Source organism: Lagenorhynchus albirostris, chromosome 10 (assembly GCF_949774975.1).
Source record: "Lagenorhynchus albirostris chromosome 10, mLagAlb1.1, whole genome shotgun sequence".
NCBI classification, from domain to species: Eukaryota; Metazoa; Chordata; class Mammalia; order Artiodactyla; family Delphinidae; genus Lagenorhynchus; species Lagenorhynchus albirostris.
In genome coordinates, this window is record NC_083104.1 from 71,955,344 (window position 1) to 71,979,109 (window position 23,766).

The 23,766-nt window shown below is 52.1% G+C and overlaps 3 protein-coding genes across 5 annotated transcripts in view; all 3 read left to right on the forward strand.

Moving 5' to 3' along the window:
• The window catches only part of PTK7 (protein tyrosine kinase 7 (inactive)), a 60,506-nt gene extending 55,751 nt beyond the window's left edge, over nt 1–4,755 (forward strand). The window contains exons 18-20 of the mRNA XM_060162943.1: nt 2,114–2,265; nt 3,079–3,257; nt 3,751–4,755. Of these exons, the coding sequence (XP_060018926.1) occupies nt 2,114–2,265; nt 3,079–3,257; nt 3,751–3,911 (492 nt within the window). The 3' untranslated portion in view covers nt 3,912–4,755. The remainder of the gene's footprint in view (nt 1–2,113; nt 2,266–3,078; nt 3,258–3,750) is intronic.
• Nucleotides 4,756–12,167: 7,412 nt separating this feature from the next.
• SRF (serum response factor) lies at nt 12,168–21,717 on the forward strand. Of its 2 annotated transcripts, XM_060162953.1 has the most exons (8): nt 12,168–13,073; nt 13,983–14,057; nt 14,697–14,963; nt 16,435–16,696; nt 17,256–17,375; nt 18,427–18,618; nt 19,028–19,104; nt 19,330–21,717. In XM_060162953.1, exons 1-8 carry the CDS (start codon nt 12,555–12,557, stop codon nt 19,423–19,425), a joined length of 1,608 nt encoding a protein of 535 aa, XP_060018936.1. In that variant the 5' UTR covers nt 12,168–12,554; the 3' UTR covers nt 19,426–21,717. The 2 variants fall into 2 exon arrangements, with proteins under 2 accessions (XP_060018936.1, XP_060018935.1); XM_060162952.1 differs by lacking the exon at nt 13,983–14,057 and having other exon boundaries at nt 12,171–13,073.
• Nucleotides 21,718–22,380: 663 nt separating this feature from the next.
• CUL9 (cullin 9) overlaps nt 22,381–23,766 on the forward strand; it is a 38,240-nt gene continuing 36,854 nt past the window's right edge. For both annotated transcript variants that reach the window (XM_060162954.1, XM_060162955.1), the window contains exon 1: nt 22,381–22,476. The gene's annotated coding sequence lies outside the window, so the exon portion shown is untranslated. The remainder of the gene's footprint in view (nt 22,477–23,766) is intronic.

Genomic DNA, 23,766 nt, shown 5'->3' on the forward strand with positions numbered 1-23,766 from the left:
TTACAGGCACTGTCCTGGTGCTCTGATTTTACCTCTGTTTGGCATGGCTCACCTTCCCCCAATTGGTGACACCCTTCTGCAGGTACAATTCTTACCTCCCTTCTAGACTGCCCTCTCACCAGGAGCCCAGTCTTGCCGTCCCTGTCATATTCCATCAGCACCCAATTGTATGTGGTGTATAGTAGATGCTCAGTTGATATTCGTTCAGTGCATTGGTGTATATTTTTTAAATGTTAATATTTCTTAATTATAATTACACTTAATATGTTATATAATGTATTATATGTAATACATTCACATGGCTCAAAAACTTTTAAAAGGTATCAGTGAAAAATCTCCCCAACTCTCTTACACTTTGGAAAATAGTATTGCATTATTTTGTAATGCTAGAGCTACTCACAGTCCATGACCCCCCACGAGGTATCTTAGAGAAACTCATGCATATATACACTCATAAGAACATTCATAACAGCACTGTTTTTTTTTTAAAGAGGGAGGGAGGGAGGAAGGGAGGGAGGAAGAGAGAGGTCATGCTCTTATTTATTTATTTATTTATTTAGTTGTGCCGGGTCTTAGTTGTGGCCGGTGGGCTCCTTAATTGTGGCTTGTGGGCTCCTTAGTTGAGGCTTGCCAGCTCCTTAGTTGTGGCACGTAGGCTCCTTAGTTGTGGCATGCATGTAGGATCTAGTTCCCTGACCAGGGATCGAACCCGGGCCCCCTGCATTGGGAGCTTGGAGTCTAACCACTGTGCCACCAGGGAAGTACCCAGCACTGTTCTTTTTTTAAATTTTATTTTTGGCTGCGTTGGGTCTTCGTTGCCACACGCGGGCTTTTCTCTGGGTGTGGCGAGCAGGGGCTACTCTTCGTTGCAGTGCGTGGGCTTCTCATTGTGGTGGGTTCTCTTGTTGTGGAGCACGGGCTCTAGGCGCTTCAGTAGTTGTGGCACGTGGGCTCAGTAGTTGCCCAGCACTGTTCTTAATAGTGAAAATCTGGCAGGGGGCGGGGGAAACAAATTTCCACTGACATTAGAAGGAATAAATTATGATGTGTTTATGATGAGAAAGAACTCAGTACAATGATATCCCAAAAAAAGGATGAACCTTGCAATGTTAAGTGACAGAATCAAGGCACAAAGGAATATACGTATTTGTATGATTGCAGCCTTATCTGGCTCTAAAACAGGCAAAATGGAATTGTATTGTTTGTTTAGGAACATACGCGTCAGCGGTAAAACTGTAAAGAACAGACAAGACATTATTTTCATACAAGTCAGGATAGTGATTACCTCTTGAGGAGAGAGGAGAATTTGTGATGGGGAAGGAGCCAGTGAGGAGCTTCTGGGGGCCTATCATTGGTTTCTTTTTTTAACTTGGTGACTGTTACCTGGGTGTGGGCGTTATAGTTATTCGTGAAAGTAGACATATTTTATGAATTTTTCTATATGTAGTTCACACCAAAATATAAAGCAAAAGTTTCCCTACCTTTTCTCTCTGGCCTCCAGCTACCCTTCTCAGAGGCAACCAGTGTGTGTGTGTGTGTGTGTGTGTGTGTGTGTGTGTGTGTGTGTGTGTGTGTGTGTGTGTGTGTGTGTGTGTGTGTGTGTGTGTGTGTGTGTGTGTGTGTGTGTGTGTGTGTGTGTGTGTGCCTATCTACCTTTGCTCACACATATTTTATATATAGATCTATATGATTGTTTATTTTGTTTTTTATGAAATGTAACTAGTAGAAAATATGTAGCTTTGAAGTAAAAAAAAAAAAGAGGAGCAGCCCATAAAGATGTGAGCTATACTTACTGCCCAGTTATTTTTCACTCAGCAGGTGGTCACTGTGTGGTCTCCCCACCCCACCTGCCACTCACTTAATCTAGCACCTGCTGTGCATGGGAGTGGGGCCGAAAACTTTATTTCATTCAATTCAGTTCTCCAACAACCCAGGAGGCGCAGGTCCTGTTATTCCCATTTTACAGAGAAGGGAACAGGCTGTTGTGCCTTTGTTTTGGGGCTTCCTTCAGCATCACATTAATGGTGCTGAGACCCCACCAAGAGCTGTGTCAAGGGCGGTCCGCCAGTACCCCAGTCCTGATGTGCTCTGACAGCCCCCTTTCTCGTTCCAGGTGGCTCTGTGTACCCAAGTGGCCCTGGGAATGGAGCACCTGTCCAACAACCGCTTTGTGCACAAGGACCTGGCCGCTCGAAACTGCCTGGTCAGCGCTCAGAGACAGGTGAAGGTGTCGGCCCTGGGGCTCAGCAAGGACGTGTACAACAGGTAGGGGGCACAGGTGGAGTGGGCGAGGGGCAGAGGGCAGACACAGCTGGTGGGGGGGTGGGAAAGGGCTTAGTCCAAAGCTGGAGGCCCCTGGAGGGGCAGAACCTTCCCACCCTCTCCCAAGGGTGCAGTAGGCATCCCAGCCAGTGGACCACAGCTCCCTCATCTTACACATTTTCTCTAGTGATAAAAAAATTATAAACCTTTTTCAAAAGTAACTAGTCACACTTTATATGGTTTTCTATAGAATTTAACTATTCATATGGTTCTCTCTGTAACTTCCTGAACTCAGTAGTTATTTTTAAGGCTAAGACTTAAAGCTCAGCACCCGTAGCCAGAGATCGCGCTGGAATATACATTACCTGGTGCCTCCGGGAGCTTCCCCTCGAGTCATCCCAGTTTTGACTCACCCTGGTTTGTCTGACCGTTGCTTTAGTCATGATTGGGTTATCACTACTAAAGCTCTTTAAGATTTCTTTCCATTTAACGTGTTGATTTTTCACACTTTTAAACTAATATAGAAAGTATGTACGATTAGTGGCTTTTAAATATTGACATTAGGCGAAGTCTGATTCTTAAGGGAATTTTTTAACCGTCAGACCCCATGTGGATGCCTCCAGGTTTCATCCAGTATACAACCCCCCCACCCTACCCCTTGCTAAGCAAAAACGTTTCCAATTTCCCTGAATGCCTTGATACAGAAAATCTGGGCTGTAGCTTGGGTATGAGACCCAGACCTGGGATGAGGTGGGGATCCCAGGCTGTGCCCCTCACCCCCCTACCCCCATGCCTGTGTGTCCTCTTGTCCCACAGTGAGTACTACCACTTCCGCCAGGCCTGGGTGCCGCTGCGCTGGATGTCCCCTGAGGCCATCCTGGAGGGCGACTTCTCCACCAAGTCTGATGTCTGGGCCTTCGGTGTGCTGATGTGGGAAGTGTTCACTCACGGGGAAATGCCCCACGGAGGGCAGGCAGACGACGAAGTGCTGGCAGGTAGGCAGCTCTGTTTCCGAGAGACAGTTCCAGATGTTCTCTAGGTGGAGAGCTTGCTCAGGGTCCCGGGGCCAGTTCAGCCCCCGCCCTCCTCTCTCAGGGCTGGTATCAGCACGTTCGTGGATATGGCCACTCCACTTGTTAGATTACCGAAATACCTTCATACTGGTTGGTAAATAGCCCTTGTCCCCAGCGTTCACTCCAGCTACTGTGGTGCCTGCCTATTGACCCCACTTCAGCCCCTGTGTATTGGCTGCTTCTTGTGCTGCTTGGACCCTGCCCCCGCCAGCCAGAGAGAGCTGGGATCAGGGGAGTCCTCCCCTTTGCTTGCAAGATGCTTTCTATAAACTCCCTGAATCCTTGCTCATCCGCACTGGCCAGCGTCCCTCAGAGTCTCCCTCACGTGGCTGCCTGTGGGAACTGCAGGCTCCACAGAGTATTGGACAGGTGGTTAAATATTTTGACTAATCCTCTTCCCACCGTCTTTCTGCAGACTTGCAGGCTGGGAAGGCCAGACTCCCGCAGCCTGAGGGCTGCCCTTCCAAACTCTACCGGCTGATGCAGCGCTGCTGGGCCCTCAGCCCCAAGGACCGGCCCTCTTTCAGCGAGATCGCCAACACCCTGGGAGACAACCCCGCGGATAACAAGCCGTGAGGAGGGAGCCCAGGCAGGCTGTGCCTCAGGATGGCGTGGGCAGGGGAGGACCTCCTGAGGGGTGCCCACAGCATGATGGGCAAGATCCTGGTCCTCTCGGGCCCTAGGGGCCCCGCCCGGGCACCACAGGCACTGCTGAGGTCAGGCAGGGCCTGGGCTTTCTTCCTCTTCCTCACTCTCAGCCCTTGGGGAGGCTGATTTGGACCCAGACTGGGTGACTGGGGCTTTGGGCTGGGCAGCTTTCTCTACCACCCCTTCCCCCATCAGGGGCAGTGTGGGTGCCTCAGGTAAACCCAATTTCTGGCCTGGGTCTCCTCCCCTCTACCAGGTCCAGTTCTGCCACTCACCTGCCAACTTCATCGGGGGAGGGCTAGGCTGGAGGTGAGCTGGCTTCAAGGGGATTTCCTTAATATACTCAAGTCCTGGATTGTTCTGGCCTCTGGGGACCACTGTGGGGTCTGCACTAGGATCATGGAGGACCCAGCCAGCGAGTCCCCCCCCCCACCCCCACCCCCGCAATGGACATGTGCACGCTGACCCAGACCTGCGCCTCCTACCCACCCTTCTCTCCTTTTCTCATCCTAAGTGCCTGGCAGATGAAGGAGTTTTCAGGAGCTTTTGACACTATATAACCCGCCCTTTTTGTATGCACCGTGGGCGGCTTTTGTATGTAATTGCAGTGTGGGGTGGGAGGGCATGGGACGTAGGGGTGGGTCCTGGAGGAGATGGGACAGTGGGCCACCCCTGCCTCACACCTTTATTGTTGTTGTTGTTGTTTGTTTGTTTGTTTTGGTTTTTTTTTTACACTCGCTGCTCTCAATAAAGAAGCCTTTTTTACAACCTGCTTCTGATGCTCATTCCCTACTTTTTGCCCATAAATGATGTGCCTTCTTCCCTCGCTTATCGGAAGGAGCCATGTGCCTTCCCGGAGTCTTGGGGGGTGCTTGGGCAGGGATAACTGGCAGACACTGGTCCTTCTCTCTGGTTTGTGGAGCAGTTGAATACTTTTTTTTATTTTTGGCCACACTGCGTGGCTTGCGGGGTCTTAGTTCCCCAACTAGGGATTGAATCCGGGCCACAGCAGTGAAAACATGGAGTCCTAACCACTGGACTGCCAGGGAGTTTCCTCCTGGGGAAGTTGAGAATGTGGGCTCAGAGGAGGTGAGGCCACCTCTTGTTCATGTGACCCTGTGTTGCTCTTTGATGCCAACTAATTATTCTCTGCTGGCTGGCCTGGTACTCACACTCAGGTATTGAGCGTAGAAGTGTGAGGAGGGAACTAGTTAGAGTGGGATTGGAGAAGGAGTTAGTGACAGATTCAGGTCTCTGAATCCCTTTTAAGACTCTAGGAAGGTGATGGAGGAGATAAGGCTGAGCAGAGATGCGCTTAATGCCTCACTGCTCCAGGGCTTTCAGCCCTCAGCTGGTTTGATTCCTGCCTCTTCATTACCTAGACCTTGTGTCATCAGTTACACTCTACCATATCGTAACTTCAGCATGGTTCCCCATCCTAAAGAGATAAGTCCTGACCTCTGGAATTGCCCTAGTTCCTTCTTTTCTTCACCAAATTTCTCAGTAATGAAAAGAACAGCTTTTATTAAATACTTGCTCTGTACCAGTCTCTTTGCTAAGCACTTAGCATGCATTATCTTATTGAACTTCTGTGATCACTCTGTTAGCCAGATATTATTGTTCCCATTTCACAGATTAGGAAACCAAGGCTCAGGGAGGTCAGGTAGTTTCCCTAAGGTTAAATGGTAAGTGAGCCACTGTTGTAGATATACAGTGTGGTACATCCCTCAGGTGTGTTGGAGTGTAAGAAAACAAAAACAAAACCAAGAAAAACCCATAAGAACAATTTCTCTAGAGCAGTGCTTTTCAAATTGTGGGTTGTAACCATCATTTTAAAAATATGAGACAATAAAAAACTATCTGAGTACATTGTATACCTTATGGGTAAGTATTGTTTTACAAAATTTCATTTATTATATTTGATATGCGTTTGGGTATGTTAGCTTATGTCAACTATGGGGGTGGTGCTGCGGCATAAAAACCCCAAATCTCACAACAACAATTTATTTTTCTCACAGATCTGCAAGTTGGAGAGGTTTGGCTGATCTTGGCTGGACTTAGCTGAGTTCAGGCGGGCTTGGCACCAGGTGGTAGGTCTGGTTTGGGTCTACTCTGCTGGCCCCCAGAGCATGCTCCCATGCAGTAGCAGGAGCAAAAGAAGTCCCGCCAGATCATGCCAGCACATTTAAAAGCGTTGGTCTATTAACATTTTATCAGCCAAAGCAAGTCACATGTCAAAACCCAACATCAGCACTAGTAGGATGTGACTGCAAAGGATGTGGATATCTTATTCCAACACAGGGTGTAAAAATGGGATACAATAATTGAATTCACTCGATGTTGTGATGTAAAAATTATTTCCTCCTGTGGGATGCACTCAGAAGTACTGGGAAGGCAGTACTGTAGAAGGTCATTTATCACTAAGCCTCTTCTTAGAGGCATCAAGGAAGATGCCTGGTCTTCCTTGACCGCTCTGCAGTGGCTAACACTGCTGGCCACATCTGCCTTTTCAAATTCTCCTCTCTTGTCTTTGGTGATGGTACGCCGTATCCACCTTCTCTGACCAGGCCTTCTCCATCCCCGGTTGTGGCTTCCTTCTTCTGCCTGCCCCAGAGATGGCTGTTCCACTGGCTTCTGTCCTTGGCCTTCCTCTCTCGACATTCTCACCCTCAGGAATCTCATCTTACCTCATGTGACTCTAACTGGCCCTTCAGTGTGGACAGTTCCCAAAGCATTAGCTCCAGTTCCAGCCTCTACCTCAAGCTTCAGACTCACGCTCCCCTTTTTCTACAGGACATTTCTCTCTACCTGTTTCCCTGGGCCCAAACTGAACTTACCTCTCTCCCAAACCTGTTCTTTTTTTTTTTTTTTTTTTTGCAGTATGTGGGCCTCTCACTGTTGTGGCCTCTCCCATTGTGGAGCACAGGCTCCGGACGCGCAGGCTCAGTGGCCATGGCTCACGGGCCCAGCTGCTCCGCGGCATGTGGGATCTTCCCAGACCGGGGCACGAACCCGTGTCTCCTGCATCGGCAGGCAGACTCTCAACCACTGCGCCACCAGGGAAGCCCCAAACCTGTTCTTTAAGCCAAGTTCCCTGTTCCCATTATTGGTGGAGAATAGTCACCCTTACTTAGAATCTCAACCCATCATGAGCCCTCTTCTCTGTGCACCCCCTTCCCATGCAGGCCATCACCAAGATCCATTTATTCTACCTCTGCCCTGTTTCTATCTTTGGTTAATTAATTAATTAATTATTTTTGGCTGTGTTGGGTCTTCGTTTCTGTGCGAGGGCTTTCTCTAGTTGTGGCAAGCAGGGGCCACTCTTCATCGCAGTGTGCGGGCCTCTCACTGTCGCGGCCTCTCTTGTTGCGGAGCACACGCTCCAGACGCACAGGCTCAGTAGTTGTGGCTCACGGGCCTAGTTGCTCTGCAGCATGTGGGATCCTCCCAGACCAGGGCCCGAACCCGTGTTCCCTGCACTGGCAGGCAGATTCTCAACCACTGCGCCACCAGGGAAGCCCTTTGCTTAATTTTAAGAGAAAAATCTTCGCATAGAAGTAATACTGATCATGGAAGAAGTCAAGTGGTATAGACTTGCATAAAGCAAAAAATACATTCCTCTAGAAGGAACACACCCAAGCTCATTCTACAAGACCACTATCACCCTGATACCAAAACCAGACAAAGATTTCACAAAAAAAGAAAATTACAGGCCAACATCACTGATGAACATAGACACAAAAATCCTCAACAAAATACTAGCAAACAGAATCCAGCAACACATTAAAAGGATCATATACCACGATCAAGTGGGATTTATCCAAGGGATGCAAGGATTCTTCAATATACGCAAATCAATCAATGTGATACACCATATTAACAAATTGAAGAATAAAAACCATGTGATCATCTCAATAGATGCAGAAAAAGCTTTTGACAAAATTTAACACCGTTTTATGATTAAAAACTCTCCAGATAGTGGACACAGAGGGAAACTACCTCAACATAATAAAGGCCATATATGACAAACCCACAGCAAACATCATTCTCAAAGGTGAAAAACTGAAAGCATTTCCTCTGAGATCAGGAACAAGACAAGAATGTCCACTCTTGCCACTATTATTCCACATAGTTCTGGAAGTCCTAGCCATGGCAATCAGAGAAGAAAAAGAAATAAAAGGAATCCAAAAAATGAACTTATTTGCAAAGCAGAAATAGAGACACAGATGTAGAGAACAAACTCATGGATACTAAGGGTGGAAGAGGGGGGTGGGATGAATTTGGAGATTGGGATTGACGTATATAGGCTACTATGTATAAAATAGATAACTAATGAGAACCTACTGTATAGCACAGGGAATTCTACTCAATGCTCTCTGGTAACCTAAATGGGAAAGAACTCTTAAAAAAGAAGGGCTAGGTCTTCCCTGGTGGCGCAGTGGTTGAGGGTCCGCCTGCCGATGCAGGGGACGCGGGTTCGTGCCCTGGTCCGGGAGGATCCCGCGTGCCGCGGAGTGGCTGGGCCCGTGGGCCGTGGCCGCTGGGCCTGCGCGTCCGGAGCCTGTGCTCTGCAACGGGAGAGGCCACAACAGTGAGAGGCCGGCGTACCGCAAAAAAAAAAAAAGAAGGGATATATTTTTACGTATAACTGATTCACATTACTGTACAGCAGAAATTAACACGACCTCGTAAAGCAACTATACGCCAGTAAAAATTAAACACATTCCTCTTGTCTGATGGAAAGCACGATGAGTGTTTGCAGTGTGGCTTTTCCTGAAATTTCCTGGGCACACTGACTCATGACCTTTCCATTCCCCCTAATGCTGCCATCACCATTGAGACCTCTTTTCTTCTATGTGAAGTTAAGAATCCCTGTGTAGAATTCTGCTCAATCTTATGTGGCAGCCTGGATGGGAGGGGAGTCTGGGGGAGAATGGATATGTGTATATGTACGGCTGAGTCGTTTTGCTGTGCACCTGAAACTATCACAACGTTGTTAATTGGTTATTTCCCAATGAAAACAGTTTTAGAGTGTTACAAATTTTTTTTTTTTTTTTTTTTTGGTGATAGCAATTTTTTTAAAAGCAATCTTGGACTTCCCTGGTGTCGCAGTGGTTAAGAATCCACCTGCCAATGCAGGGGACAAGGGTTCGAGCCCTGGTCCGGGAAGATCCCACGTGCCGCAGAGCACCTAAGCCCGTGCACCACAGCTACTGAGTCTGCACTCTAGAGCCCGAGAGCCACAACTACTGAAGCCCATGTGCCACAACTACTGAAGCCCGCGGCCTAGAGCCCGTGCTCCACAACAAAAGAAGCCACCGCAATGAGAGGCCTGCGCACCGCAACAAAGATTAGCCCCTGCTCGCTGCAACTAGAGAAAGCCCGCATGCAGCCACAAAGACCCAACACAGCCAAAAAATAAATTAATTTTTAAAAAAAGTAATAAATTTTTGTTCCAATTTTATTTGGGTGATAAAAATCAGGAGAAAGAAAGTTCAGGGTGGGAATGGTGTAGAATGAGGGGATCTGGCTGAAATTCTGATGCCCTTCTGGAGGTCCTTCATGGTCTGGATGGACAGGGGGCTACTGCGATTGAGGCCTTATCGGAGAAGCACCAAACTCACATTCCAGGGAGGCCAGGCAGGGGACTTATCTGAGTTCAGTGGGCTGTGCAGAGTCTATAGTGAACCTGGGAGCAGATGCCTCTTCTCTGGCCACCATTCAACTCTGCTCCATAATATTGGGCTCCTGCAGGCGCGTAGGCCCGGGGTTGCTAAAAATTCCAATTTTTTGAGAGAGGCCAGATAATCAGATTTCTATGTAAAATCTCCTGATTTTAAAATATTCTATGGTCCAAAGAAGACACACCTATGAGCCAGTTTTTGATTGTAACTATCCACGTCAGCAGTTTTGTTTCCTGAACCTGCAGTAATGTGGTGTGGGTGGAGTGGTGCCCCCCTTCCCCCGCCGGTGATAAAGGGCTGTGAAGGAGCTGTGGCACTAATGCTGCTGTGCAATTGCCCTGGGGTTCGGTGAACTGGGAGAGATGGCAGCCTCTGTGAAGGGAAGCTGAGTACTTTTGTCATCCTGGACCCCCTTCCCTGCGGACGTGACAGACGGCTGTCGACCTCTGCTGAGTGGAGTGCCACCGCTTAGGGCTGTCCACCCTGCATGTCTAAAGTAGGTTTTTCAAATGGAAAAGTCTTTAGAAGCCAGGCAAGAATGAACCCCAACGGCTGTGATTTTGACTGTGCGGCTTAGACAAATCCCAAGCAAATGTTTGTGGCCCCTGAAGCCCGTCTGGAACCTATTTATCTATTTGACCTGTTCTTCCTCTTGAGCTAACACATTCCATATGTTTAACTACCTGTTGTGCAGAGTAAGTTAGGAAAAGAGAAAAAAAAAAACCTCTTCAGAAAACTATTGGGGAAGGGGGGGGGAGAGGAGGGCTCTTAATTCCTGTATTTAGGGGTTTGATGAACAAGCCATGTTTTTAGTATGTATGTGTATATGTATGTATATATACACACATGATATCTCACAAATCACTTGAACATACTTTATTTCAGTATTTTTCAGTCTTTGGATTGCGATTCACAGTAAGAAATGCATTTGACGTTGTCATCCCGTATACACACATTGAATCATATGAAACTGACAGTATCCTACCCTCTTGACCTATAAAATGGCAATTTTTTATGGTTCAAACTAAAAATAATGCAAAGAAAAGTTTTATGCAACAATATTTACTCTTGTCTCTTTTTTTTGTGAGACCCATTACTTTATTAATTTAAATGCTGGTTGCAGTATACTAAATTGATTTCACTATCACTACCACTTTATTCACAACTGACTGCTTTATTTAATCTTCATAACAATTTTTAAGGCGGGAATCATCACCCTATGCCATCCCCTTAAACACAAGAGGCTGTTTATCCTAGGGACAAGGTGATTAACTCCCTAACCACTTACTTAGACCACCACTGCACTTTATATCTCATCTAATCTTTTTAAGGACCTCATACCGACAATGAGCAATGTGGAGTTTGGAGAGGTCAAAAACTTGTTTCCAGGCACAGGGCTGGGAAGAGGCAGCTTCCAGATTTTAATAATTTCTGTAATAGTAAAGCTCAAGCTATTTTCACTGCCTTGGAGCTAAGAACCAGACCCAGACCCTGAACCTGGGTTTTGCAGCACTCCACTCTTTTTTTTTTTCCTCCTATGGGCTTTGCTTGGCTTTCAAAAGAAGGGCGTGTGTGTGTGCGTGTGTGTGTGTGTGCGTGTGTGTGTGTGTGTGACGCATGCACTTGCTTGCTTGCTTAAACTTTCTGTCCGGCTACACTTTTTCCCAGGCCTTTGCACTGGTTGAGGGGTGGGCTTTATCCCCGCGACCACCCCCTCCCCCAGCCCAGGCCGCAGCTGGAAGTCTTTACAGATCATCATCTCTCCTCCCTGCCCCCATTGGGGACCGGGAGGCCGACTGTCTCCCCCGGTCTTTTCCAGATGTACGTCTGCCAAAGATCCCCGCCCCCCCCAAAACCAGTATAGAGAATGATGAATGAGGACCGGGGAGCTGGCCTGGTGGGAAAGTGTCGTCGCCTTGAAAAGAGAGGGAAAGGGAAAGGAAGTGGTGGGGGGGAGGGGAAGCGGTGGAGCAGAGAGGCCGCAGGGCGAAGAGTGTAGACAGCGGGGACACAAGCCCCCTTTGCTCCGCCAGTAACGTTGACTCCCTCGGGAAGGCGTGGGGAAATGCTCTAATCCCTGCAGTCCCTGGGAATTTGGGCTGCATATCATTTACTGCAATCCGCACAATCCACTCAGGGACTATCCCAGTGTTAGCTTCCAGCCCTTCCAGCTCCGGGTTCCCAGTACCGCTCCCTCTCCTCCGCAAGACTGCGCTCCAGTGCTCTGCCAGGCTTCCTCTACCGCAGGTTCCTCCCAATTCTCTACCATTCTCTGGTCAGGGGGGCGGAGTCGTATCTCCTCTCCTGTTCCTTTAAGAGGCGTCGGCTCCTCCCCTTTCGGAGTAGCCGTCTGACGCGTGATGACAGCAGCGAGTTCGGTATGTCTATGCAAATAAGCGCTCCCTGTGGGCCAATGGGGAGCGGAGGTGCTGGAACCGCGGACCAATGGGGCGGGGGTGCAGGGGCTCACCATATAAGGAGCGGCCTCGCCATAAAAGGAAACATTGTATCTCTTTATATGGGGGGAAGGGTCGGGGGATCCCTCGCCACCAGCGCGTGGTCCCGGCCCCCTCCACCCGCCGTCTCGGCCGCGGCCAGCAGCCCCTGCCCCCCGGGGGACGCTGACGGCCGCCGGGCGCGCCGCCCTAGAGTACGGACAGGGGGCGCTCCGCGCGGCCTGGGGCAACCCGGGCCACAGGGGCAGGAAAGTGAGGGCCCAGGTCGGCCCGGGCGTGCAGGGGCCCCGGGTTCGCAGCGGCAGCGGCGGCAGCGATAGCGGCACTAAGCAGCAGCGGGAGCGCCGGGTTGAGCCGGGAAGCCGATGGCGGCGGCGGCGGCGGCTCCGATTCCTCGCTGACTGCCCGTCCGCCCTCCTACTTTGAGCGCCATGTTACCGAGCCAAGCTGGGGCCGCGGCGGCGCTGGGCCGGGGCTCGGCCCTGGGGGGCAGCCTGAACCGGACCCCGACGGGGCGGCCAGGCGGTGGAGGCGGCGGCGGGACTCGCGGGGCTAACGGGGGCCGGGTCCCCGGGAACGGCGCGGGGCTCGGCCCGGGCCGCCTTGAGCGGGAGGCTGCAGCAGCAGCGACAACCACCCCGGCGCCCACCGCGGGGGCCCTCTACAGCGGCAGCGAGGGTGACTCGGAGTCGGGCGAGGAGGAGGAGCTGGGCGCGGAGCGGCGCGGCCTGAAGCGGAGCCTGAGCGAGATGGAGCTCGGCGTGGTGGTCGGTGGGCCCGAGGCGGCGGCGGCGGCCACTGGGGGCTACGGGCCGGTGAGCGGCGCAGTGAGCGGCGCCAAGCCGGGTAAGAAGACTCGGGGCCGCGTGAAGATCAAGATGGAGTTCATCGACAACAAGCTGCGGCGCTACACGACCTTCAGCAAGAGGAAGACAGGCATCATGAAGAAGGTACCGGGCCGGGAGGCTGGCTGGCCACGGGAGACCGGGAGGGTGGGGACGCGCAAGGGGAGCCCGGTAAGGAGGCAGAGCCGAGGCGGAGGTGAGAGGCGGCGAGTCCGCAGGAGGTGTGTGGGAGGGGATGGCTGTTGCCCCAGGAGGGTGAAAGGGGAGGGGCCGCCAGGGAAATGTGGGGAGAGGGGAGATGCCGGGAACGTCCGGAAAAGAGAGGAAAGGCGCCGAGGTGGGAGTGACGGGCGCCAGAGAGGAACGGGGCCCTCGTAGAGCGGAGGAGTGAGGAGTGGTAATGGGAGGCTGCGGGGCTGCCCGGGAGGTGGTTAATGAGACCCGGGGGTCAGTAGGTCCAGTGCGCTCTGGTGTTGGGGGGAAGGCGCCGGAAAAGCAGGGAGAAGAGAAGGTATGGGGGTGAGGAGGTTGGAGCTGCATAACAACAATGAGCGAACATGTGTGGGAGGAAGGTGGGCATCACTAGAGTAGTGCAGGCTGGAAGGATGGGCAGGGCTGATGACCGAATGGGGCTTAAGAGCCCCAGGTAAGGGAGCAGGGCAGGAGACCTGATGCCCTGAGCATCAGAAACCAAGTCCTGAGATGGCCATGTGTCTTCCGTGCATCCACTGGAAGCTGGCACACTCCCTGCAGGACAGGCTTCAGAACCATTTGCCCTTGGAACAAGTGGGATTTCCAGGCCTAGGGAAAAATCTGTGCACGGAGTTTGGGGAGAAGGTTTGCAGAGGTACCTAGAAATGCCTCCTCTTCTGGCTGATTATCCAGTGAAAAGGATGAGGAAAGGAGTTGTCTTGGGGTATAGAAGACATGGGAAGGGATGAAAGCAGAGGAACTGGGAAACAAGAAGCTAGAACTCTGGGAACATTGGCCGGTGTTTATATTTATCCCATATAGAAACCAAGGCTGCTTCCAGTGGGTTGTGGAACTTTGTTGGGAGTGAGGATGCTACCTATGGGGCCATCCTTGAAGGTCTGTGAAGGTCCCCTTCCTGGGTTTATGGCAGGGTGGTAGCTGCTAATCTAGCTGCCATCTCCCCTCATTCCAGACACTGTTGAATCAAGACAAAGAAAGAGAAAAGGGGGAGCAGAGTATTATAGAGCAGGGCAAAATGGCAACAGGTTAGTGTCTGTGCAGTTTCTGGGAAGAAACATGGGACATTTTAGAGCTTAGGTGGCCCCTTATCCCTAATATCTATGTGACTTCCAGTGTAGTAGCGACTTCATCCTGGTCCCTGTGACAGTGAAGAGGTAGTGGGAGCCATCTCTTTGTGAGGCTCTGGGCACCAAGCTGTAATGAGGAGCAGCTACCTGGGCCCCTCCATGTCTGCTGAGGTGTTATATGTTCTGTCACTGGGAGCTGTGGCTATTTGCTTGGGGTATCTGCAGGTCAGTGAGGCTGTTCCTCAAAAGAGAAGCATGGGGTTTTTCTACTCTTCAGCTCACCTTCAGATATCCTTCAGATAAGACCCCTATAGAGTCACTGGAGAGGAAGGTAATTATGGGAGTGGGGGCTTGAGATCACTGTGTACTTCCCTCTCTTTCCCACTACCCAAGGAAGGTAGAGATTAAAAGTTTTGCTGACCTACCCATCTCCCCCCCCTACCCCCAGGCCTATGAGCTGTCCACGCTGACAGGGACACAGGTGCTGTTGCTGGTGGCCAGTGAGACAGGCCATGTGTATACCTTTGCCACCCGCAAACTGCAGCCCATGATCACCAGTGAGACTGGCAAGGCACTGATTCAGACCTGCCTCAACTCGCCAGACTCTCCACCCCGCTCAGACCCCACCACAGACCAGAGAATGAGTGCCACGGGCTTTGAAGAAACAGATCTCACCTACCAGGTGTCGGAGTCCGACAGCAGTGGGGAGACCAAGGTGTGTTTGGGTCCCCTGTCTGAGGGGAAGGAAGGGGAGGGACTTGACCGGCAGAGAGGGGAAGGGGTCTCTCTCCCTCGCCCAGGACAGGTGGATAGGTGCCTACTGATGTGGAGTGGAGCCGGGTTAGTGCCCCGCATCTTAGGGTACAGGTGTCCATCCTCTCTATTCTGACAGGAGGCTGGCCCCCTAGATAAGCGGGCGGCCTCCGTGCCCATATAAGGCCGGCTCCGGCTCCACGCCGGCCTCCCGCCTGCAGCCCGCCTGCCTGGCAGGGCCCTTGCATTCCTCCCGCCAGCTGTCTCCCTGCTGGGGGCGGGGGCGTCGCTTAGTCCTGCCCTCCTGGCCGGCTGGGTGGCCGGGGAGTAGGAAGGGAGTGCTCATGGGTTCCAGGGTCCTGGGAAGCCAGCACTGTCAGCAGGCAGGCTGGCTGACTAGGCTGGAGACTACCTTGCTAGCCAGCCGCCTGCCTCTTCAGGATGTCCGGGTCTGCGCACGTTAGGGAGTGTATTCGCCCGGCTGCTAGGGATGCCAGCCGTGGTTACGCCTCCCCCTTCCTTTTCCCGGTAAGGAGAGGGGGCGGAGCTTCCTCCCTTGCTGCTCTGGGGAGCTCCACCTTCTGTGTGGCCCTTCACTAACTGGCCAATCGGAGGAAGCAGCACTGTTTGCCTTAGCAACGCCTCCGCCAATCAGGGGCTTCAAGCTCCACTGCTTAGCAAACATCCCGCGCTGACCCAGCTCCAGTATCGGAGCCACCTCAGTTCTCTGGGCCTGGTTCTCAGCTCGTGGCTTCCTCTTTCCTCTTCTAAGAACAAAGCCTCCCTGAGGGGCGAGTCAGTGCTCTAGGCTCCCCACTCTTTTAGCAGTAGGGCTAATTTATTCGCATGAAATTTTGCTGAATGAATAAATTCTTTTGGTGCTTCCTTGCCGAACCCCCAAGATCGCTCTCAAACCCTAAATTCCCTGAAAAACTGTCGGTCCCTATCTCAGAAGCCTGGCAATTCAGATCTGGAAGGACCCTTTTAAGGATGACATAGTAGCCCAGCCCCCTCATGTTTACAGAAGAAGAAAACTGAGGCTCAGAAAGAAGAGGTTTTCCAAGGGTCACACAGGATATCATTGCCAGAGCTGGGAACAGACCTCAGGTGACATTATCATTGTCATCATTATAAGAGCAGCAAATACTGCTTTTTTATCAGCCAGGCACTATTCTAAGTGTTTTACATATGTTAACCTCTTTAATCTTCACAACACCTATGGGGTAGGTATTATCCTTCTTTTACAGACAGAAGACTAAAGAAAAAAGCTCAGCAGCTCAATAACTTGTCTAAGAGTCAGGCTGCAGGTAAATGGTGGACTTGGGATTTGAACGCAAGCACACTGGTTCCATTCTGGGCTGTCAATCCACACAGTTTCTTGAAGGGGCAGGGTCTGGTAGAGGCTCACCACTCCATCTTTACTCTGGGTGTAGGATACACTGAAACCGGCCTTTACTGTCACCAACCTGCCGGGTACCACCTCCACCATCCAGACAGCACCCAGCACCTCTACCACCATGCAAGTCAGCAGCGGCCCCTCCTTTCCCATCACCAACTACCTGGCACCAGTGTCTGCTAGCGTCAGCCCCAGCGCTGTCAGCAGTGCCAACGGGACTGTGCTGAAGAGTACAGGCAGTGGCCCTGTTTCCTCTGGGGGCCTCATGCAGCTGCCTACCAGCTTCACCCTGATGCCTGGTGAGTCACAAGGGGCAAACTGAGCATGCTAAGAGTGGGTTTAGGGCTGGCACAAGGAGAATGACTTTCCTCACTCAGAAGGAGGGTAAACAGGGGCCAGAGCCTGAGAGAAGCCTCTTATGTCCCATTGGTAGGCACTGGGTCCCTCCCCACTGGGACTTGAACTATCCTTGTCAGTAAGTTTCAGCCATATGCTCTGGCCTTGTCTAGCAAGCCAGTCCTGTGCCTCCATTGCCACAAGGACAGCAGACATTCTACCACTTCCTTACCTTGACTGGAAGGCAGGTCATGTCCTTGATGGGTCAGTGCCTGCTCCTGTGTCAACTGAAGAGGGTAGAGTCAGGGCCTAGGGCAGGAGGAGGAGGGAAGGGCAAGAGCAGAGTGTGGAAGCCCCTGGAGACAAGATTCTGGTCATGAAGGGCCTCTTTGGCTCCCAGGAAAGATAGTGATGGGAGTCGGGGATAGAATGCCAGACCTTGGGCCTGGGGGTGTTTGAGGGTGCTTGGTGCAGGTGGTGGCTGGGTAGGACAGAGCACGAGTAAGTCTCTGTGTCTCATAGGTGGGGCAGTGGCCCAGCAGGTCCCAGTGCAGGCCATTCAGGTGCACCAGGCCCCACAGCAAGCGTCTCCCTCTCGCGACAGCAGCACAGACCTCACGCAGACCTCCTCCAGCGGGACAGGTATAGCTCGAAGCTCTGTCACCTCCCTGCTCTGCCTCCTTCATGAGGCCTAGCAGCAGGTGCCCAGCAGTATCCATCCCATAACTAAGGTCAGAGAATTTCTTCATGTGGAGACTGAGGCTTTGGGGTTAACCCTTACCCTAATCGTTATGAGAAAGTCAGGTGAGGATGGTTGGGTTTTGACTCCTGCCTTGCAGTAGGGCTGTGGATTTCAGGAAGAAATTAGGGACCATTGAAGCTACACTCCTTACTTAGGTGAGAAGCCTGAGGCCCAGAAAGGAGAAGTTACTTGCCCAAAGACACACGTTTGCTCAATTACCAGGAAGGACTTCTAGAGTAGTTATCTCCTTGTGGGAGGGTGTTCTAGGTTTTGAGTAACCATAATTCCCCTCTGTGTTTCTAGTCATTTCAGAAATGACGAGACACTTTAAAAATAAAAGTACTTTTAAGTACTTTAAGTTATTTGCAACCTTGTTACACGAAGTTTGGTCTGTGGAAAGAGGACCAGTATCACAGCATCACCTGGGAGCTTGATAGAAATGCAGACTCTTTAGCCTCACCCCAAACCTACTGAATCAGAATCCACACTTTTAACAAGTTCCCCCGGTGACTGTATGCACGTTAACATTGGAGAAGTGCTTATTTAAAAGCTGAATCTGTTAGCCACATGTTGAAGAAGAGGGAAGAGGAGTGAGAACAAGTGAAAAACGGGATGAGGGAGCTCTCTAAAAGAAGAGTATCTGAGTTTCCTTGGGTTGGGTCAGTCATTGTAATCTTTGCTTTTCCCAGGGCCTTGGGGTCTTGGAACAGAGCAGATAGATAATGGAATAGAACAATGTGATAGGATACACTTAAAGGTTGGTGTGGTTGTGTTCAAGAAAAAATAAGGATATTCTTAGTTGATGACAGGGAACCGAGGAATAAGTTTTATCTAGCTTTTGACCTGGGAAATGGCAAGAGGGCTCCGGAGGCCTGGGGTTCCCGGGGGTGGGATGGGGGATGTTAATATGGACCAGTGCCGACCTCCCTGACGGGTGTTTGTGTTTGCCAGTGACGTTGCCCGCTACCATCATGACGTCATCTGTGCCCACAACTGTGGGAGGCCACATGATGTACCCCAGCCCCCATGCAGTGATGTATGCACCCACCTCGGGCCTGGCTGATGGCAGCCTCACCGTGCTCAATGCCTTCTCCCAGGCACCATCCACCATGCAGGTGTCCCACAGCCAGGTCCAGGAGCAAGGTGAGTTTTGGGGGGGCAGGGCTGCCGAAAGGAGGGCCATTTCCTCCCTTACACACACACACACACTCACACTCACACACACACTCACACACTCACACTCAAATGCCTCCCCCAACTCAGATGCACACACTCACACGTAACCCAAACCAGGTGCTCACACATATACCTACACATTTACACACACAGATGCTTGCACACATACTCCAGCACCCAGGCTGTCCACTTGGACACTCATGCACACTTGAACACCCACACCCACATACATACTTAGACACATTTGGACACTTACCTTTGGGCACTTACATCTGAGACTCACCCAGTCACTTGTGCATTTATCACCACACCTCCAAGATCTGGAAGTTTCTCTTGAGCAAGTGATTTGAGTTTCTCCTGTGGCTTTTTAATGCAGGTGGCGTCCCCCAGGTGTTCCTGACAGCGCCATCTGGGACAGTGCAGATCCCTGTTTCTGCAGTTCAGCTTCACCAGGTAGGTGGGGGCACCTTTCACCCCAGTCAGCCAGCCCCTTCTTTATCTTGACCTCAGGGGTTCCATTACTGGGTGGTCCAAGCCAAGATCCTTAGCCGAGAGGCCTCTCCATTTGCCTGGTCAGGCCTGTGTGGTGGGCAGGCAGGCAGGTGAGCAGGGGGCAGCCTGAGCTGGCTGGTCAGGTCCAGCCCCCTACGTCCTCCTCACACATCCCCTTCCCTCCAGATGGCTGTGATAGGGCAGCAGGCCGGGAGCAGCAGCAACCTCACCGAATTACAGGTGGTGAACCTGGATGCCGCCCACAGCACCAAGAGTGACTGATCCGCCCTGCCGCCCTGGACAGATGGCCCAAGGGACGGCACCACTTATTTATTGTTGCCTTTTCACGTTTTCTTTACACACATGTTGACGGGCCGCAGGAGGGAGGCGGGGAGGAGCAGTGGGCAGCCACAGGACTGAGCCCTCTCACTCCAGCCAAAGAAATGGGCCAGCCTGCCCTCCACCCCATCCTCCCTCACCCTCCCCTCCTTCTAGCTCCACCTCCCATCTCTGTTGATGGTGGGGCTGTCCTGCCTCCTCAGACTCCCCTTGCCAGCTTGGCTCCGTGTTTGCCATGAGTATTAGCTTACCCAATGGGACCGTGCTCCCCCTCCCACACACAGGTCTCTGTGGGACGAGGCACTGTGTCCCCCTGAGGAAGCGGTCGGGGTCCTCTCCCCAGCCTCCTTGCTGACCCCACGTCAGCTCTGCGTCTGCCACAGGCTGGGTCAAAAGAGCCCTAACCCTGCCCCTCAGGGAGCCAGCTGGGGAGATGGGGCTTCTTCCCTCAAGACTTGCCCATGCCTGTGGCCCCTGCAGCTCCTGAGTAGCGGGGCCTGTGCGCGGAGCAGATTCCTTGGGTGACCTGCCCTGCCCAGCCGCTCCCCTCGGAACTCCGGGGGCTACTGGGTTGGAGGGAACCACCGGTGTTCCCTCTCCCCGTCTTCCCCCCCGTCCTCCCAGCTGCTTTACTTAAAGTTGATTTTGAACTTTTTATTTGAGGAGACGAAGTGAAAACAAATCTATAAATATATATTTTTAAAATATTTAACTTTTTTTTATGGCGTTTTTCTCGTCCCCCTCCCTGCCCAAGCTCCCCTTCCCTGGGGAGCCCTGGGGCTCCCTGGAGCTGGCTGGGCTTCTGTGGACAGAGCTGCCCCATGAGCTTGGGGCCCGCCAGTGTATGGGGGAGATGCTGGGATCACCCGGTCCTGGGTTGTTTCCAGGAGAAAACCGGGGGAGGGGCCCTCAGGCCATGCCCCAACGGGGTGGGGAGGGTGACCCACAGCTCTGGGCCTCTTTTTGTCCTTCAGGGCTGTTGCTAGGGAGAGGGAAAAGGGAGACCAAATGTGGGGATGGGGGTGGGAGGGTGTCAGAGGCAACCGACTTCATTTGTGCCACACGCATGGGCATTGCAGCCTTGTGTGCCCCCAGGCCTGCAGCTGCCTGGGGCCCAAGTTGCAGTGAGCAGGGTGGGGTCTGGGAGGGGGCGGAAGGCAGGAATGGGGGGGCAGAAGAAATGGGAGCAGCTCTTGGGCTGAGTGTGGGGATAGGGGAGCCAGAAATGGCAGCTCTCCCAGGGAGTGAGCAGCTACTGTAACTTTTTAAAATTAAGACAAAAAGCCTTGAAGAAAATGACTTTATTTTTCTAAGTGTAACCTCAGTATTTATGTAATTTGTACAGGGGCCGTGCCCCACGCCCTCTACCTGCTTCGGGGTAGACCTTGAGGGTGGGCCAACATAGGGGGAGGGTCTTTTACCCTGTGTCAGAGCCTACCTTTACCACCTGTATCCAGAGAGGGAGCTTTTTCAGAACAGGGCAGCGGTGGAGTGGAGTTTTATTAACCCCTTAGGACTGCCTTCAGTAGGAACAAGCCTGCTTCTGTGATTAGGTGAAGGGGTGGGGGAAATTTTTACGCACAGCCTAGTTATCAAGGGGGTGATTTGCCGACGTGTTTGAGAACCTCCGAACCTCTAACCCCCGTTGCTGTCTTGCCCCAGTTTGGGGTGCCAAGATGGAAGTCATCTTTCTGGCTTTCTCCTGGAGGTAGCTGGGGGCTTATGGGTGGCTTACAAGATTGGGGCATGGCAAATCAGGGGCTAGAGAGTGGGGGAGCTTGGGACTCAGGTCTGTAACTGCCCAGCCCCTTTTCTCTGCTCTTGTTTTCACTCCACCATCACTCACTCACTCCCCCCTCTCACCCAGGGGAGGAGACCTTGATGAATTCCTCCTCTCCTTCCCACAAAAGACAGACCCAGTGAGTGAATCAGGCGAAGTGCTTATAATGTGTGTTGTGTGAGCGTGGCCTTGGGAGAACATGTGTGCGTTAGGGATGAGGTGGCATTTATATGTGCAGCGACCCTTGGTGTTTCCCTTCCTTGGTGGCTCTGGGGGGTGTGTGTGTGCCTGAGTGAATGTGTGTGTGTGAATGTGGGGTGTGTATGTTAGTGGTTTCTACTTCCCTGGGATGCTGACCCAGGAATAGTGGACATGGTCACAGTCCTATGTACAGAGCTTTCTTTTGTATTAAGAAAAAATACTCTTTCAATAAATGTATCATTTTTGTGCACAGACTGTGGGGTCTTTGCCTTTGTTTTCCCATATTGGAGGGAGGGAGGTGTGAACATGAATCAAACCCCAAAAGTTGCTGCTCTGAGAAGCAAGCCGGTCTGTTTGATGAAATGCTAAGGGGTGCTTTGGGCTGTTGAAATTCTAGGATTATACTTGAGGAACATTTCCGGGGGGGCTCGGGCATTTATCTTTGGCCCCAGCTGTGCTAGGTGCTTAGGTCAACACAGAGAGGAGCAATTTTAATTAATAGGAAAAGTGACGCAACCAATCCAAAGCATCGGGTTTGGGAAACTCAGGGCCACGTGACCTAGTGCAAAATAAGAGGAAAGCCCTAGGGTGGGAGTGTGAGTTTCAGTGGGGGATGAGGAAGGCAGACCTAGTGAAGGGGAGGGAGGGCTTCAAAGTTGATTTTGGATGGAAAGGGCTGCCTACGGCTGCTGAGAAAGGAGCAATGTGACCACTACCCCGGGCTCCGCGGGCAACCGCCCACTCACCCCTCCCCCGGCCGCTCGCCCCAGCGCAGCAGCCCCCGAGTACTACGCATGCTCCGCTTGCGCGCTGCGCTGCTGCCGCGCTCGGCTGTGGGCCGCGGTGGGACCCGTAGCCGCCCGGCAGTGCGTGCACTCGCGACGTGACCCGGAAGGGAGCTGCTGAGGAGGCGGGGCCAGGACGGCGGGGCCAGGACGGCGGGGCCAGGACGGCGGGGCCAGGACGGCAGGACCAGCGCTGTGTCCCAGCAGGGCCGAGCCGGGCGGTGGGAGGTGAGAGGAGAGTTCTGCGACGACCCGGTCCCTGCCTCGTTCCCTCCCCGGTCCCTTGCCCACTCTCCGTGGGGCTGACGACAGGAGCCAGGTCTTGCTGAGATTCGTTCGGACCAGTCAGCCTCCTGCGACCGCGCCTCTCCATCCTCACCCAGCCCCCCAAGCCCGTTCCTGTGGCGATACAGGCCTCCTCTACGGCCCCTGGGCCTGCAAGCTCGGGCCTGATCTTGCCACCTACGCCTACCTGCTGTCTCATCCCCGCATCCAGACCTCGACTCCACACCTCAGTTTATTGCTCCTGTTCTAAGCCCTCCCTCTCCCCCCATTTAGGCCTTTCCGATGGTGTTACTTCACCCTGCTCATCAGTTGTCCATCGCACATCTCTGGTTACCTCCCTGTCCTGCCCCCCATGCTAACTGGACCCCTACCCCCATCGAGGTCCACATCCCATGTTTCCCCTCCTCTTCACGCCTTCTGTTCTCATCTTCTATCCCTGTACCCCAACATGACCCCTGCCCTGATCACCATTTCTTCATCTTGGTTTATCCTCCGTTCTTATCCTCATCATTCCCTGTTGTCCCCCACTGCTTCATAGTGTTCCCTGACCACTAGCATAGCCATCACCCCACACGTATTTATAATCCTTTCTGGCTTAACAGCGTTCCGTTTATCTGGGGACTGATCCTACCTTCTCCTTCTCTAAGAATAATAATATTAGATTCTGTTTACTAAGCGCTCACTGTATGTTAGAGGCTGTTCTAAATGCTTTATGTAGCGATTTTAGTTTTTACAACAACTTCGTGAGTTGGGTATGAATATTATTACCATCTTTCAGAGGAGGGAACTGTGGCGTAGAAGTTAAGTAACTTGTCCAAAAGCATGCACACAGTAAGTGAAAGAGCCAGAATTCAGAGTCCCATTTATCTGACTCTGAATCTGTACTGTTGATATATTGCCTCTCTAGAATCTCTACTGTCTCCTGACCTCATTCCCTAGCCTTCAACTCCACGATTACCATCTCTGTCTATAACTACCTGACTTAGAGCCTCACCGTACCTATTGCATAAGTGCAGGGTGGGACCTGGTTTTTTTCTCGCATGATTTTACTTGGCCCCCTAGTCCCCTCCCCCTTTCACAATATTCTCATACCCCTTTCCCATTCAGCTATCTGCACCTGGGGGCCTCCTTTCATCTCTGTTCTCTGTGTCTGCTGTGGCCCACCCTTTTATATCCACAGTCCAGTTTTACCCTGTCATTTATACTCCTTGTCCTGCCACTTCCCCATCCTGA